The sequence below is a fragment of the Microchirus variegatus genome, assembly GCF_963457635.1.
Source record: "Microchirus variegatus genome assembly, chromosome: 19".
Classification (NCBI taxonomy): Eukaryota; Metazoa; Chordata; class Actinopteri; order Pleuronectiformes; family Soleidae; genus Microchirus; species Microchirus variegatus.
This window is the reverse complement of record NC_139820.1, coordinates 3348802-3365645: the sequence shown is the minus strand read 5'-3', so window position 1 is coordinate 3365645 and position 16844 is coordinate 3348802. Positions and strand designations below refer to the sequence as shown.

At 43.6% G+C, this 16844-nt stretch overlaps 1 protein-coding gene across 1 annotated transcript; it reads right to left on the bottom strand.

The window, feature by feature from the left end:
• Window positions 1-3696: 3696 nt before the first annotated feature.
• On the bottom strand, window positions 3697-15506 carry lpar2b (lysophosphatidic acid receptor 2b; the record flags this gene model as incomplete). The annotated part of the gene is made up of 4 exons (XM_083905604.1): window positions 3697-3801; window positions 7670-7929; window positions 12282-12776; window positions 15251-15506. 4 exons carry the CDS (start codon window positions 15504-15506, stop codon window positions 3697-3699), a joined length of 1116 nt encoding a protein of 371 aa, XP_083761730.1.
• Window positions 15507-16844: the final 1338 nt, after the last annotated feature.

Genomic DNA, 16844 nt, shown 5'->3' with positions numbered 1-16844 from the left:
AACTTGTGCAAAAAAAATCAGCTCCGAATTAGCGCTCAATCCAAGATGGCCGCCTTCCTGTTGGGTTTAGCGCATAGGTCGCCGTTGACTTTTTTTGACCGCCCATGTCCGTTAAACCAGACACAAGATCACATGATTTTTTGGCGTCAGTTTTTAGCCCCGCCCACTTCCACCATTCCAGCAGCAGCAGCAGCAGCAACCACTGAGAATGTAACTCAACCAGTTTGTCCTCTTCCTGTGAGGAGGAGGAGGTGAAACAAGGAAATGAGGAGTAAACAAAGTGGAAATAGAAGAGTTGAAGGTCTGAGCTGCTTCGAACACAGTGATGCTAAAGGGGAAAAGAACAACAACACACGGATTATTATTGTTGTTGTTGTTTTTGACTCGAGGTCAGCGACGACGACTCGACGAAGGCTGAAGTAACTTCTTCAGTGACTGGACACAAGGTGTGTACGTTACATTTGCGTTTGTGTGAACAAACATTTACTGCGTCCATTTCGTCTTACGTGTAACGTACGACGTGTTGAATTCTGAATTTAAATCGACGCAAGTGCACTAGTGTGTGTTCTCGTGTTGGTACCGGCACTGTTGTGCTTTGAAAACCATCCATTTTTTTTAAACTTTTGGAGTAAATTTCAACTCCAAAATAAATCAAAACCAAACAACGTAAGCTTAAGAGAAATTCTCCACACATCCGATAAATTGTTTCGCGTGACCTCGTAGCTCCTCCTCTACGTGGGCGGAGTCAACGTAGCACGGCGGGCGGTAAAGCAGCCGTTTTCCGTGTAACCGATTAAAAGATTATAGTCAAAAATATTTTGCAGACTGCAAATCATGTTTTTATGTTTTGAAATCATGTTTTGGCGTCACGTGGCGCCACCTACCGCCGTCTGCCTATCACTGCAGTCAGTAGAGTCTCAGCTGCCGAGCAACCACGGGTTGCCAGTTACGTCAGAAAACCAAACCTAAAAAACCTCGGTATTTTTGAATTTGAATGTAGTAACCGTTTTTGGCCACATTCTCACATATGGCGCCTTTAAGTGCCTCGAATTCAACATTTAGGTGACCTTGTCGTTTCCCCCCCTCGCTGCAGATCGGAGCTCGCGATGGGCGGCTCCTCCTTCTTCGCGAGAAAGAAGAAGTCCCCCCTGAATAAGGCTTGGAGTCAACTGCGGGGGGCGCTGCCCACCAAGAAACGCGGCAAGCTCAAACTGAACTTGGGTAACCTGGGGAAGAAGAAGAAGAAGACGGCGACTTCCCCGAGGAGATTCTCGTTGCCAACGGACAAGACGCGTCCAAAGAAAAGGTTTTCCCTCAGTAACATAAAGAAGAAGCTGCTCCACGCCGACTCGCGGGGGAAGAAGAAGAAGAAGAAGAAGGAGAAGGAGAAGGAGAAAGGAGGGCTGGGGAAAGTGGGCGAGCAGTTAAAGAGGACGTTTTCTCACGAGCCCAGCGCTCCGCAAAAGCCTCCCCCCGCGGACGCTGGTCCGAAAAGTGGCCCGAAAGGATCCAGAATGACCCTGCAGGAGGTCATGAGGTCCGTGCGCGCGCCGGGATCCAGATCTGCCGGACAAAAGAATGACGAGGAAGTCTGAAAACAAAAACAACGTTGTTTTTTTTTTAATGACGTCACTGAGCAGAGATCACGAAGTGGCTGAAAATGAACATGGTTGGGATTCAGATACAGAAGTGACTTTGACGACAACAACAACACTTCACAGCACTGTCAGGTGTACACGTAAAGCTGGGGTAGGCGAGTTCACGCTCTGTCCTAAGCCCCTCCCACATGGGATTAGACTGGAGTCGATATTTACAAACGCAAACTCAAAAATATCGTACTTTAACTGTTTAGAAAATACAACTTTCTGTATCACAATGTCGGGAATTTTGTTTGCTCCACCATGGGGCGGGAGCCTTAGGAAGCTGCCTGCTGATTGGCTACCGAGTTTGGGAGTCTGGAACGCATTCCGACAAAATAACTGTAAGAATCTAATGTTGGGCAAGGTTAACCGCGTTTCCATGACGACTGACCGGAAAACGCCATGCGTAACGTCGCGTTTGCGTGACGTCCCGATTGTTAAAATTAGTCTCTAAAGTAACGCTAAAGTTTAAAAACGCCGTACACAGGTACGCTGGTTATTTGTAGCGCTGCAGTCCAACTGCTAACAGCGCTAACGGAGCTAACGGTGGGTGGACTCATAAACATGACGCCCTTAACCGCCGCTAACGTGCCCAGCGCTAGTTAAGATATTTACAATTCTTTTGTCGGACGTGAAAACTTGGGCAACGAGCCAATCGGCAGGCAGCTTTCCTGAGGCCCCGCCCACTGTCAGAACCGCATGATGATTAAATGGTTATTTTATTTGTCAATTTGTGTATTTTTTTTTTTTGTTCGCGTCATGAAAAACGTCGCTCTTTCCGACGCCGAGAAGCTCCGCCTCCCCCACACGGACATGTTTTCCGTTTCGATCGTTAGCTTCCTCACTCGCGCTCTAAACTGCTCTGCGATTGGTCGAATCGTCTCGAGTCGCCTACCCCAGCTTTAAACTGAAATATCGAGAGTTTAAAACATGTCAGGTTGGGGCCAAATACAAAATCCTACTAATAATAACAATAATAATATTACAGTCTACATGAAGCTTGATTTTCTGTTTTTTAAATTGCTTTAAGTGCACTAACGTTGACGTACGTGACCACAGTATGAGCATAAATAAAAGATTCGACATCACACAAACCGGTTCGTAAAAGCGAAGTCGCCTTTTTCATTCCACCTATTTACATGAAACAAAAACACAGTGTTTACAGCCCCCCCCCCCAGAGAAATAAAATAAAATAAAATAAAATAAAAAATAAGACATTGAGCTTATAACAACACACAAAACCTGATTGTTACAACAGCAGATAACAAGTGAAATCAAAACACCTTCAAATAATAATAAAAAAGAAGGTTTTAAAAGGAAAAATTGGGGGGGATTCATTAAGCTAACAAATTTCAAATTCAAATTTAAGATCAACATTCAGCTCAAAAAAATTGGATTTTCTGATGATAAATGCAAAAAAAAAATAACAATTATGTACAATAATATTTATGCCACTCTGATCTATAAAAAAAAAAAAAAAAAAAAAAAATCATCACGAGCCTGAGCAGAGCTTAACAAGGAGACTGGATCGTAATCTGCGAAACCACAACCTTTGGGATTAGGATGAATTTAAATTAACGACCCAGATATTGCTGTTAATAATCAGATTTAATTCAACTCATATAACAAATCATAATAACCCTCCTTAGGGAAATAGCTTGTGACGTTTAAGGACTTAGAAATTGGGTGTACCTAATAATCTGGCCGATTTTGTTCCACTCGTTTCCGCGGCTTCTTTCCACGACTGTTTACGTTCCAAACGTAAACGGGAAGCGTCGCTTCTGAGTAAGTATCGAGAAGACGTCGAGGGTGAATCGTTTTTTCGTCCCTTTAAGATCCACGGGCTGCAGCAGAGAGCGAAGAATAAACAGTCTGTGGTTCTGTCACAACAGTCCGGCGGCTGAGGGGAAACAGGCGTTTTGCAGTTTTTACGTGTGCGTACACAGACGCGTAGGAGTCCGCCGATCAATCACGTCCGACTGTGTGTGTGTGTGTGTGTGTGTGTGTGTGTGTGTGTGTGTGTGTGTGTGTGTAAATGTGTGTGCGTAACCCATGTTTAGCTCCCGTTGTCCGAGGTGGACGGCACGTCCTCCGAGCCGTTGCACATGAGAGGCTTCCCGTTGCTCCTGTCGGCGGGCGCGGCGCTACGAGACTTACAGTTCTACAGAGCAGAGGCCCCGGTGAAGGCGAGTGGGAGAAGAGGGGCAAAGGTTGGAAAAGAGGGCGCGGCGGAAACAGGAAGTGGGGGAAAAAAAAGACAAGAGAGGGAAAAAACGGGTTAGTCACATGTAGCACCTCAGAGACTAAGATCACACCCACATTTAGAGCCAAAACGCCGCATTCAAAGACACGTATCCCGACATTCATGTTAGCAAAACCATCAAATATTTCATTTAAAGAAAGGTCGCTAACGCGCGTGACGTTTAAATTAGCGCTGGGCAAGTCAACGCTAACGCGTAAAGACTCCCGGTTGTTAAAACCGAGTCTCCAAAGTAACGCTAAACTTTAAAAACACATACGCAGCACACAGGTACGCTAGTTATTTGTAGCATTTGTATCATTTAATAAACACCACGCTCTAGCGCCAAAGGAGCTAACGCAGCTAACAGAGCTAACTAGGTAAACGGTGCCATGGCATGTAAACATGACCATTTACAAGATATTTAGAATTGTTTTGCCGGACACAACGGCGCCAAAGGTGCTAACGGAGCTAGCTAGGTAAATGGTGCCTGGACTCTGGTGCCGTGGCACGAAAAAAAAAAGGCACCACGCCCTTAACGCTGTTAACGTGCCCGGGTTAGATATTTACTATTTACAATTCTTTTGTCAGACGTAGACGACGGGGGGGGGGGGGAAGGTTGGGGAACGAGCCAATCGGCAGGCAGCCTCCTGTGGCCCCGCCCACGGTCAGAATCACATGATTAATCACATGAGGCACACACACCTAGTACACCGGTACGCTGGTTATTTCATTTTTATAAACACCACGCTCCAGTGCAACAGCTAATGGCGCTAAAGGAGCTAATGTCGCTAACAGAGCTAACTGGTAAACGGTGCCTGGACTCCGGTACCGCGGCGCGTAAAAACATGACGTCACGCGCGACATTTTCAGTCAGTCGTCACGAAAACACATCGTGCGTTAATGTTGACGCAGTTAGCGCGTTAGCGTGCCCAGCGCTAACTTAAATACACGATGACTAAATTCGTAAACTAAACACACGGATCCCAGACTGTGAAGCAGACAGAGAGCAGGCGGCGGCGGCGGCGGACAGACGTGAGCACACACATCACAAACACATTTATGCGTTTATTCACGTCGCGTTCCGACAGTGTTTTGTACAAAAATAATAATAATAATAAAAAATAAAAAAATAAGCTAAACCCACAGTGACATGAAAAAATACTAACCCTCAAAACTGTCTAACTGACATCGAGTATCTGCCGACGCCAATATCAGTCCAAGGAATTATACACATAATACACAAGTCCTTATATGGACATCCTGGAATGTGTGTTTACAGGTCACATAGTCAGGCTTTAAAAAAAAAAAAAAATCGCAATAATTGTGCGTAAGTCACAAGATAGACCGTTTTTTTTTTTCATTCAGTTTTGTTCATAAAACGAGGCTAAGTGTACTTTGAACTGAACTGCTGGTAACACTTTAATACGCATACTAGCCCTTTATTAGTAATCATTAACACCGTATTCTACCTCTATTACGACATGAATTAAGTGTTAATATGTGCGTACTAATAAAGTGCTAGTACGCTACTTGTATACGTTAGTTTGAAGCTTTTATTTTCCGGATTAAAACAAGATTTCTGATCGTTTTAGCTTCTTGAATGCGACTATTTTGCTTTGTTTTTTAGCTCCAGATAACAAAGAAATCATTAAAACTGAATCATTTTGTCAAGATCATCATTTCCGGGTTTTTGCGTTTACATTTATGAAGATAAATCGGTATTGTATTGGGACTGATATCGACACCGAGGATCACATCCACTCATCCCTCTTTTAATATTAACGTCCTTTCAAAATAAAACGTAAAACAATTTCTGTGAAATCAGTGCACACACAGACGCGCGCGACTGTACTTCCTGTACGCCGTAGCAACGTACAGGAAGTAGAGAGTGGAGGGAGAGAACACACACACACACACACACGCATGCCAGAGGAAATGTGGCGTGGCGAGCACTAACCCGCACTAACCACGAGTGAACATCTGGACTGATTTAAAAAAAAAAAAAACTGTACAACATGAACACGGACGACACACGAGCAGCAAACAAAACAAGACACGGAGTGTGTGCGTGTGTGTGCGAGGATCGGGAATCATCCTCAAAAAATGCTCCATAAAACACTTTAAGGGCTGCTGCTAATTAATCGTCAACTATTTTGCTAACGGGTTCGTGGTTTTTCGAGTTGAACCGAGGTCTCTGTTCTAAAAGTGACTCATTTCAATCACTTCCAGGTTTTCGGATACATTTTATGAGAACAAAGTAATTCTTTGATGTCGCAATCAAAGCGGTTTCCTGCAGTGACGGGAGGTTTGACCTCCTCACTTATCTGTGACGGAGAGCGAGAAAAACAGAGAAACTGAATCCTCTGTGGGTTTGCGGTCATCGGTGATTCAGATTTTCCGACTTTTTTTTTTTTAAAGTTTGACTTTGAGGTTTTGAGCACAAACGAAGCAGAAAAAGCGCTTTTTGTTTAAATTTTGCCGACGAGCGCGAAATATACGGAAACTTCACAACTCGGATGCGACGAGTTTCCCTGTGAGCGAGTCATCTACAGTAATGTTACGCCTAAAATAAATCAGTCGTATCGTTAAGAGTGAGAAAACACCAAGGTTTTCACTGAGACTGTAACGTTTAGGGATGAACAGATCAGCGCACGTATAATATATGAATATTGAAGACACACAAAGGACACAAGTGTGTAACAGAAAAGTTATAAAATGAGTCATTTAAAGTGAATTACTTTGATATTATACATACATATATGTGTATGTATGTGTATATATCTATATATATATGTGTGTATGTATACGTATATACATATGTGTATGTATATGTATATATATCTATATATATATACACATACATGTGTATGTATGTGTATATATCTATGTATATACACACGCATAAATATATGTATGTATGTGTATATGTATATACATACATACATACATACATACATATGTATGTATATATATCTATAGATACAAATACATACATACATATGTATGTATATATATCTATACAAACACACATACATATGTATGTATGTGTGTGTAAATATATATATATATACACATATATAGTTAATGACTTTGATATTATACATACATATGTGTATATATGTGTATGTGTGTATATATCTATATATATACAGACACATACATATATGTATGTATGTATATATACATATACACACACACGTATGTATGTATATATATATATACATATACACACATATATACGTATATATACATATACATATATACGTATATATACATATACATATATATACATATATATACATATATATATATATATACACACACACACACGTATATATTTATACACATATATACATATGTATGTATATATACTTATATATATACACACACATACATACACATATACGTATACATATATATACATAAACACATACATACACATATACACATACTTATGTATATACATATGTACATATATATATATACACATAGATACATATATGCATATAAATATATATATGAACTGTATATAAAAATATATATAGCTAAACTGACACCAATGAAAGTGTTAACATCAAAATGGTTTATGTATTTGTATAATTCTTATTTTTGCACCTGGATAGTTTTGTTAAGATTTTAAAACGGGGTCAAACGCGGTCACGGCGTTCTGATATCAGATAACCACGGTGTCTACAGTCAACGTCCCTCAGTGATTGTTGTGTTTGTGATTGTTGCCGCCGCTGATGCTGCTGCCGCCGCCGCCGGCGGTGTTGCTGTCAGACAGTACCTCGTGCTCCAGCGTGGTGAAGTGGGCGCTGGAGTTGCTCTCGCCGCGCTTGCCGCGCCTGCACACGTAGCACAGGATCTGCTTGAAGGTCTTCCTCATCTCGTTGTCGCGGAAGCAGTAGATGATGGGGTTGACGAAGGAGTTGCACTCGGCCAGCACCAGGCAGTACTTCTCGTAGCGCAGCACCTTGCACTTCTCGCAGCCCAGGCCGTCCAGCAGCAGCACGACCAGGCCGGGCGTCCAGCAGATCACAAAACAGCCTGCGGGGGGCGGCGGCGAGAGAAGAAGAAGAAGGAGGTGGAGGATCAAGGATACAGGCGGGCATTAAAAGACTTTGCAACAACAACAACGACGGGGGGGGGGGGGGGGGGGAAAGGAGTTTAACTGATAAAAGAAGGAGTCACTTAGAGGAAAGAGGATGAACAGGGCTGTAAAGAATGTTGAGGAGGGGGGAGACCAAGAAAAGGAATGTACTGTAAATTCCTTTGTGGACAATAAACACACACATTCTTCTTTTTCGCCTCGTTTTCCCCGTCTGTTCGTTATTAACTCCAATTTATGTCTAATCCTGAGCTGCGTCCGTGTGATCGTGTTTCAGAGTTGTAACGCTGTTAAGGCCGCACAGGAATTCGTTGCGTACACACGCTCGTGCAGCCTTGCGGCGAGGTTAGCGCGCGCACACTTCCACGCAGCACCGGGGCGGACACTTCCACGCAGCGCCAAGGCGGACACTTCCACGCAGCGGCGGGGCGGACACTTCCACGCATCGCCGGGGCGGACACTTCCACGCAGCGCCGGGGCGGACACTTCCACGCGGACGCCGGGGCGGACACTTCCACGCGGACGCCGGGGCGGACACTTCCACGCGGACGCCGGGGCGGACACTTCCACGCAGCGCCGGGCGGACACTTCCACACAGCGCCGGGGCGGACACTTCCCCGCATCGCCGGGGCCGGACACTTCCACGCAGCGCTGGGCGGACACTTCCACGCAGCGCCGGGGCGGACACTTCCACGCATCGCCGGGGCGGACACTTCCACGCAGCGCCGGGGCGGACACTTCCACGCAGCGCCGGGGCGGACACTTCCACGCAGCGCCGGGGCGGACACTTCCACGCAGCGCCGCGCGGACACTTCCACACAGCGCTGGGGCGGACACTTCCCCGCATCGCCGGGGCCGGACACTTCCACGCAGCACTGGGCGGACACTTCCACGCAGCGCCGGGGCGGACACTTCCACGCATCGCCGGGGCGGACACTTCCACGCAGCGCCGGGGCGGACACTTCCACGCAGCGCCGGGGCGGACACTTCCACGCAGCGCCGGGGCGGACACTTCCACGCAGCGCCGGGCGGACACTTCCACACAGCACCGCACGCACACTTCCACACAGCACCACAAACGCTCCTCGGCTGGTTTTAAACGGTCGCAAAAATTACACGTTTGACCACAAATTTAGATCAGAGGGGTCGGCTCGGTCCTCACAAACACAGACGTTTGCCACAGTGTGTGTGTGCGTGTGTGTGTGTGAAGCTGTTTTCTGTCAAAGTGACTGAACTATGCAGCAGCTTCCCTGTCAGGACACGCTCAGGGTTCTCCTCGCATGCCAGAGGTGCCGAATCGTGGCTGCCGAGCGACGATAGACGGGAAGAGAGAGGTTTTCTCGAGAAACAAACAAAACAAAAAAAAAAACGGAAAGGAATTTAATCAGAAGTTAGCGTAGAAAGCAAAGGAGGCCGGGGAGTGAAGGAAAGGGCAGAGGACAGAGTTAAGAGCGAAGGCAGCAGGACGACAGAATGAGTGGGAGAGAAGAGGAGTGCAATGGAGGGAGTACTCAGACGAGTACAGACAAGTCGAGAGAGAGGAGGCCGTGAAGTCATCGCTCAGAGCTGTTATTGTACCATGTGTCAATGTGCAGATAACAAGAGGGCCTGAAAACTCGCAAAAACGACTGAAGTAGCATCGCAAAGTCGTATCGTCGCAGATAAGCCTGTTCACGGGGAGCTTAATCGGCACAGTTGCGGGTCGTTTGAGGGCGCTTTCACGCCTATTGTTCGATTGCTTTGGTCTGCACTAGTCAGAAAAACGTAGTAAACTACTTTGCATTCACATACGCGGAGCTTTAAACGAACCAAAATAGACCGTGAAGACCGTCGGCACCGGAACCAGACTAAGGGTGATTTCACACCTACAGCATCACATGCTGTGGTTCGGTCCGTTTGCGTAGGTGCGAATGTAATCTCGGTCCTTTGGGGCGCACCAAATCAAACAGCTTTATCCGCCCTGCTGGTGTGAAAGCAACCAAACCAAATGGAACGAAACGGTCTAGCTTAATGCGTTACGGCAATGAGATACGGGATAAAACCCCCGGATTTCCACCGGGCACGTTAGCGCCCTGGAACTTCCGCGGCTCAGCTGACGCGCCCGGGGGTATATCATCGATACCGATACCGATAATGCATTAAACTATACCGTTTCGTCCCATTTGGTTCGGTTGCTTTCACACCAGAGGAAGTACCAAAGTAGAGCGGATAAAGCAGTCCGACACCACCCCCTTCAGGCAGGTCTCGGACCGGTTGATTTGGTGCACACCCAAAAAGTACCGGGATTACGTTCACATCTACGCAAACCAACCGAACCAAGGGCCAAAACACCTTCAAAATCATTATCGTAACTCCTAGAGCGTTCGCAAAACTAAGGACTGGCGATGTGTTCCCTCATGTGGACGATAAAGCGGTAGAAGATGGATGGATGGATACCGGAATGGAAAGAAATAGAGCTTTAAGACTTCCGCAGAGCCACCGTCCGATCACGGACGAGACTCACCGGTAGTACCGCAAGTTCCGAAACGGTTTAATAAGTGCCAGATATGGAACAGTGAAAGTTGTCTCAGGGGGAAAAAGGGGCTCATTCGATAAGCCATTAAAATCATAATAAGTCATCACGATGCTCATAAGAGAAGGTTACCGACACAAAACGGTGCCTCCCCAGCGTTAACCGACGAGATTAAACCACGACACCTGACCGAGCCGGTTTTTCCGGCGACGGTTCGTGACACGACATCACGCGGCTTCTCACGGCACACGTAATACGGCGAGGACGGATTTGTCTTGCAAAATACACCTGCGAGATTCCTGGTGTTCAGTGCAGTGCGGATCAGAGGGGATTTGCGTGGCAAATGTCCATGTAAAACACAGCAGAAGCTCCACTCCCTGTGCGAATTAGCACAGCCGAAGGAGAAGCACGTGAAGAATCACTCGCGGCTGAGCAACCTTAATGACTTTAAAGTCATATTTCCAGTTTGAAAACGAGCTGCTCGTCACCACGTTGATTCATGTTCTACAGTAGTAGTGTAATAGTTTTATTGCACGACTTGTTTATTTGTGGTGTTTTAAATACTTTCTACAGTATTTTATTGTTTTATTGGATGTTTAACTGTCAGATCTAGCTCTCTAGGTATTCTGTTTTTTTCTGTTTTCTTTGTTGTATTTATCTCCGATGTGTTGTTTTCAAAGTGCTTTATAAATAAAGTTGGATTGGAGTATATATACAGTATATACACATATATATGTGTATATATATATATATATATACACATATATATACATACATATATATATATATATATATATATATATATATATATATATATACATACATATATATATATATATATATATATATATGTATATATACACACATATACACATTCATACATATATGTATATATACACACATACACATTCATACATATATGTATATATACACACATTTACACATTCATACATATATGTATATATACACACATTTACACATTCATACATACATATATGTATATATACACACATATACACATTCATACATACATACATATACATATATGTATCAGATATATACGTACACGTATTTATGTATGCATACATGTACACATACATACATATACGTACATATATACACACATACGTATATACATACGTATACGTATATACATACGTATACGTATATACATACACACATACGTATATACATATATATATATATACATACATAAACACATACATATACACATACGTATATACATACATATACACACATACGTATATACATATATATATATATACACATACGTATATACATACATATATATATACACATACGTATATACATACATATATATATACACATACGTATATACATACATATATATATACACATACGTATATACATACATATATACACATACGTATATACATACATATATATATACATATACACATACGTATATACATACATACATATATACACACATACGTATATACACATACGTATATACATATACGTATATACATACATACATATATATATATATACACACACACATACATATACACACACGTATATACATACATATGTATGTATATAAACATACGTATGTATACACATACATATATGTATATAAACATATGTATGTATACACATACATATACACATACATACGCATATACATACATACATATACATATATATACACGTGTGTGTGTGTGTGTGTGTGTGTGTGTGTGTGTGTGTGTGTGTGTGTGTGTGTGTGTGTGTGTGTGTGCGCGCGTTCCTCACCCAGGATCATGGACACCGTCTTCATCAGGCTCAACACTGTGTCCTTGAGCCTCATCTGCGACGTGTGCCGCGACATCTGCTTGCTCTTGTGCCTCACGTAGACGAAGATGCGCGTGTAGACGGCCACCATGATGGAGAAGGTGAGCAGGTTGAGCAGCGCCCAGAACACCAGGTAGCTGCGGCTGTACATGGGCGCCATGGTGGAGCAGTTGTGCAGGTCGCACAGGCAGTGCCAGCCCATGGTGGGCACCAGGCCCATGAGGATCGCCACCAGCCAGATGAAGACGATGATGACGAACACGCGCCGCGTGCTCATCTTGCTGTGGAGCTGCATGTTGAAGATGGTCTGGTGGCGCTCCACGGCCACCGCCAGCAGGTTGAGCACGGAGGCCGTCAGGCTGGTGTCGATCAGGCCCTGGCGCACGAACCACTGGTACTTTGACAGCTTAATGGTCCACGGGCCGGTGTGGAACATCAAGTGGAGGTAAGAGATACCTGTGGGAGGAGGAGAGGGACGGTTATAAAAGGTAAAGCACGACAGCTGCCGCTTGTTTAGAAACTAGACCGTTCCGCATCGTGTTGACCTTGAGGAGATAGTTTTTTTTAACCCGACGAAATCTTCAGTGTCTGTTTCGCATCACGAGACGGGGTCAGAGAGCACATACTTCCGCGAAGACGAGGGCTCTACTTCATCGCGTTAAAGCCGCGGTGGACAGGACTCACTGTCGAGTCTCATCGCCAGACGGTCTTAGTATTTTTGGGTTTTGATTGAGGCTCTCCGACAGGTCAGGGCTCCCTCAGAAATGAAGTTCTGCCTCATTAGGACCAGGTTTTTTGGTCTAGAACATTGGTTCTCAAAGTGCGGCCCGAGGGCCCAATGGCGGCCCGCAGAAACATTTCTGGCGGCCCCGCAATGAATTACAGTTGATAGTTTTAATCCAGGAGCTACTAAGCTTGTTAAATGTGTATTGGACATTACTGGATAAAGACCAATACGTGTAAACCATTGGTTCTCAAAGTGCGGCCCGAGGGCCCAATGGCGGCCCGCAGAAACATTTCTGGCGGCCCCGCAATGAATTACAGTTGATAGTTTTAATCCAGGAGCTACTAAGCTTGTTAAATGTTTATTGGACATTACTGGATACAGACCAATATTTACTATGTCATCAAATTTTGGATGACATAGTGACACAGTATAGTATGACGTTTTTGTCCAATTTTGGTGTCGAAATTTTTTCCCAAAAAATTGCCACATTTTGGACGACATAGTATAGTATGTCATTTTTGTCAAATTTTGGACCAAGCTTTATTTTGAAAAAAAATTGTCAAATTTGGGACCAAAAACTTTTTTCCCAAAAATTGTCAACTTAGGGACGACATAGTATAGTATGACGTTTTTGTCAAATTTTGGACAAAAAACTTTTTCCTTAAAAATGTTAACATTTTGAACGACATAGTATAGTATGACGTTTTTGTCCAATTTGTGTTGAAATTTTTTCCCAAAAAATTGGCACATTTTGGACGACATAGTATAGTATGTCATTTTTGTCAAATTTTGGACCAAGCTTTTTTTGGAAAAAAATTAGTCAAATTTGGGAACAAAAACTTTTTCCCCCAGAAATTGTCAAATTAGGGACGACATAGTATAGTATGACGTTTTTGGCAAATTTTGGACCAAATTATTATTATTTTTTTTTAAATTGTCAAATTTTGGACAACATAGTTATTACGTTTTTTTTTTTCCTTTGGCGGCCCTCAGTCCAATGTTGGGTTCCTAAATTGGCCCTCAGGTATCAAAACTTTGAGAACCCCTGGTCTAGAATGAGGACTATACTGGTCCTGACAAGGTCAGTGTTGACGCCAGAAAAGAGGTCACGCGATAGAGTGACACAAAACATCACACAGCACTGTTTTCTAAACCCACATTTCAGCCGCGGAACAGGAAAGACTCGCCACCACTGAGCCGTTTATACCTCAGATAGATTAATCTCAGTCCACTGTACGCTGATAAACACTTCTGTGTGCACAGCTTGTAAAACTTAATAATAAACTGTGTGAAGACTCAAGTGCAGTGTTTGTGAATAAGTAATCTATTAAACTGAGATTCAGTCTACAACACACATATGCTGTGTTCAATGTTCAATTTTAATGCTATTTTAATGCTAAATTTGAAATTTTTCCTATCGTGTCCAAGTCACACATGGTTGCTCCAATTTTAACCAAACTGGGTACACTTGTTGCTCTCACGATTCCAAACAAGTTTCTAATGTACTTCCATTAGCTCCGCCTACCCAGAAGTCAGCCATTTTGGAAAAACAAAAAAATAGCTATGCATTTGAACAAACTCGTCCTAGCACTTTTAAGCTAGCCGCGTCAAACTCGGTCCATATGTATTATTTAGTATTATTCAGATCTGGCGAAAATGCGATTTTGGCATATTGCCCAGACCTGTGTGTAGCTCAAGGGCTCTAAAGCGCCCCCTAAGGTGAAAATTGAGCTCCACCAAATTTCCCGAAACTTGGTGGGAAGATGTAATAGACCAAGACAAACTCCTCCTCGCACTTTTGAGCTAGCCGCGTCAAACTCGGTCCATATGTTGTTATTTTTTTTTCCGTGGTCAGATCTGGCGAAAATGCGATATTGGCATATTGCCCAGACCAGTGTGTTACTCAAGGGCTCAATAGCGCCCCCTAAGGTGAAAACAGAGCCAAAATTGAATTCCACCGAATTTCCTGAAACTCGGTGGGAAGATGTTATAGACCAAAACGAACATAAAAGTTGACCGGAACCATGGCCTCAACTCAACAGGAAGTCAGCCATTTTGAAAAATGCTTCCTGCTACAGTGCAAAGGCATAAAAACAAGGGAAGCTCAGCGTTCTTGCCAGTGCTCAGTCTGGCAAGAACAGTTTAGTTTAAACAGTTTAAATATGTTGAAAAGGATATAAAATAAAATAAAAAAGGTCCGTACCTGAGAAAAGATCGGCGCACGCCAGGTTTCCCAGCAGGTAGTAGATGGGGAAGTGGAAGCGTCGGTTTTTCAAAATGGCCCCGATGACCAAGAGGTTGGAAAAGATGACGATGAAGCAGACCGTCATGCCCATGGTCACGATCACATAGTCACGCGGGCGCCAGTGGGCGCTGATGTTCTTGCCGCTCTCCGTGTAGAAGAACTTGACCGTGCGGTTGTAGTAGCATCCCTCTGTGTCGTCGGTGAGCGTATCCATGGCGATGGCGATGACGTTGGCGGCGATCACGGAGGAGCTGGGGGGGGCGGGGGGGGGTTGGCCGGCGAGGACAGAGCAAGACGGAGGTAGGCGGACGGAAAGGACTACGGCGCCATCGCTGGTGGGTTTGGACGTCAGCGTTCCATCAGCCGGAGGTGCGTTGACAACCTGTGGAGACGCTAATTATTAGTTCAAGTGTGGTTTTTGTTTGAAATTTAAACCTTCCATCCACTTAGTGGAAGTCGGTTCACTGAAATAAGCACATTTTCTGTCTGTCGATTTTTGGTTTTTTAACATAATCTTATTATAATATCCACCTGTGTTAATTTACAGGTTGGTTTTTCCAAAATGGCCTGAACGCAAATGTCTAAACTGGAAATACAGGTTTACTTTTAATGGATTTGCATGGAAAGGGAAAGTGCACAAATAATAAAGACTCAGACGATACACGTACACACACACACCCACACACAGATATGAAGCATGCAACACAAACACACAGTGTAATAAAATAAATGTATCGGGCACAGCCGTTCCGCAAAGCACAGCAACAAAGTGTCAAATTGGAACTTTTCGGCGCGTCAGGAAACGTATTCTCCATTCTTTAACGGCCCCAAAAGAGAGAAGTCTGAGAGAAAAGACAGAACAATGTTCAAGGGAAGCGAAATATGATTTTATATATGACCCAAATAAATGATAAAAGACAGAAATACACATAAAATGAACTCACACGAGCAGCTAAGGCCAACTTGACTTAATAACTACCAACTATTGTGATCATCAATTGTCCTGATTTGAGCTTGAGCGATAGTCGGCATCGCCCTGAACAAGGATCCGTTGAAAATATTCGCAAACCTCTTAAGGAATAATTTTGATGAATTTTTGAAATTCGGGAAATGATCCATTTGACAGTGAGCTGACTTTAGTCTCAAAAACAAAAAGTATCTCGGAATGACTTGAAATTTGCCATCATAATAGTCGGCATCGCACTGAACAAGGATCCGTTGAAAATATTCGCAAACCTCTTAAGGAATAATTTTTATGACTTTTTGAAATTCGGGAAATGATCCATTTTCCCTGATGCACTTTGACAGTGAGCTGACTTTCTTCTCAAAAACAAAAAGTATCTCGGAATGATTTGAAATTTACCATCATCATAGTCGGCATCGCCCTGAACAAGGATCTGTTGAAAATATTCGCAAACCTCATAAGGAATAATTTTAATGAATTTTTGAAATTCGGGAAATGATCCATTTTGTCCACAAACCAAAACCATTCAGTTTTTAATGATTTCTTTGTCATGTGGAGCAAAGAAATGGAGAAAATATTCACATTTAA